Source organism: Frankliniella occidentalis, unplaced genomic scaffold (genome assembly GCF_000697945.3).
Source record: "Frankliniella occidentalis isolate FOCC.00 unplaced genomic scaffold, Focc_3.1 Scaffold92, whole genome shotgun sequence".
Lineage (NCBI taxonomy): Eukaryota > Metazoa > Arthropoda > Insecta > Thysanoptera > Thripidae > Frankliniella > Frankliniella occidentalis.
In genome coordinates this window covers 947,630-949,233 of record NW_026267221.1, presented here as the reverse complement: position 1 = coordinate 949,233, position 1,604 = coordinate 947,630, and the positions used below count along the sequence as shown (strand labels likewise).

At 46.4% G+C, this 1,604-nt stretch overlaps 1 protein-coding gene across 1 annotated transcript in view; it reads right to left on the bottom strand.

Moving 5' to 3' along the window:
• The window catches only part of LOC113215413 (gastrula zinc finger protein XlCGF57.1-like), a gene marked incomplete in the record, with an annotated part of 80,992 nt that overhangs the window by 16,238 nt on the left and 63,150 nt on the right, over window positions 1–1,604 (bottom strand). The window contains 1 exon segment of the mRNA XM_052269436.1: window positions 1–619. Coding sequence (XP_052125396.1) covers window positions 1–599 — 599 coding nt within the window.

The window sequence follows — 1,604 nt, the reverse complement described above, 5'->3', positions numbered from 1 at the left end:
TCTCCAGACTGAGCAAATCTACTTGGACACAATGTGCAATTGAAACGTTTATCTCCTGTGTGGGTTTTCAAATGAATTTTCAGGTAATTAGGCTGAGCGAATTTCTTTATGCACACTATGCACGTAAAAGATTTATCTTCAGTGTGGGTTTGGAGATGAACTTTCAGACTGGATGAGTGAGTAAACTGTTTTGGACACGCGGTGCATTCGAAAGGCTTCTCTTCTGTGTGGGTTTGTAGATGTTTTTTTAGTGCTCCAGCCTCAGCAAATTTCCTTTGACACAAGGTGCATTCGAAAGGTTTGTCTCCAGTGTGGGTTCGGTGATGAGATTTCAGACTGGATGAGTGAGCAAACTGTTTTGGACACTCGGTACATTCGAAAGGCTTCTCTTCTGTGTGAGTTTGGAGATGATTTTTCAGAGCCCCAGACTGAGCAAAGCTTCTTTCACTCACAAAGCACCCGAGAGACTTGTCTTCTGAATAGGTTTGGAGATGTCCAGAACGAGAGAATTTTTCTTCGCACACGTTGCTTTCGATAGGCTCTTCTTTCGTGTGAATCTGCTTCAACGCGGTTGGAGAAGTTGGAGATGCGGCTGGCATAGTAACTGTAGCATATGCACCTGAAAACAAAGAGTGTGCGTAGACATAAACAATTATGAAAATTATTGCAATTTTTATCCATCGCTCAATCAATCCCCACTTCTTTGTGTATCCTCACATCACTATAAAAACAACAAACAATCCTAAGTTTGAATCATTGTTAAATGAGATTCTGAGCATGTCGGAAATTCACATTTGATTGAATAGTGCTTGAATAGCAGTTTTGCAGCTTAGGCGTAAGCCAGTCTGAGCCTCCACTGCTCAAATACAGTACTAATATCTCACACGCATCACCTACATTCAGCAACGCCCCACCCGCGCAATCGCCCGCCACGCTGCCCGCCTTTTTATCCGGGATATGTATCTTTGAACGACCGTTCTGTTCCCTTCGGCGGTTGCGATGATACGCAGCAGATAATTACTGGGCAGCGCGTCGTGGTGCGCGCCATGCACCGCCACCTGCAGCGCAAACACCTGCACAACCCTTTGCACAATCAATCTGATTGTGCCTTATCGAGACAGTATTCCCCTGCCCCGTCTTTTTTGTCTCTACAAAGCAGCAACGCAAAGGGAATTCAATCACTTAGCCGCGACTCGTTATTTTATCTACGTGCAAAAAATTATTTCAAAATTTTATTGATAATTTGAAAAGGCGAGAGTTAGCAAAACTAGAAAATAAACTAATTTATCATTGGGAAGAGTATTCCAGAGGGCAGCAATCGCTTAGAGCAGAGAAAAGGTCGCTTCGACAGAAGAGTTTCCAGCTCCGCTGTGTAAATCCTTCCCCTGCAAATCCCTCTCGCACCTCAAGGCCGGCAGCCGTAGCAGAATTATTGTTTCCCTTGTAACACAGGTCAGCCCCACTTCCAGGGCGGTGCAGGCCCTGCTCCCTGCATTCCAGGGATCCCTCCTCCTGTCTCACCACGCCCTGCAGCAAGGCTGGCTGGTCCCAACGAGGGGAGCGCGCCTCTGCTTGCAGGAAAGGGGGACTTTGGGGGATGGGGG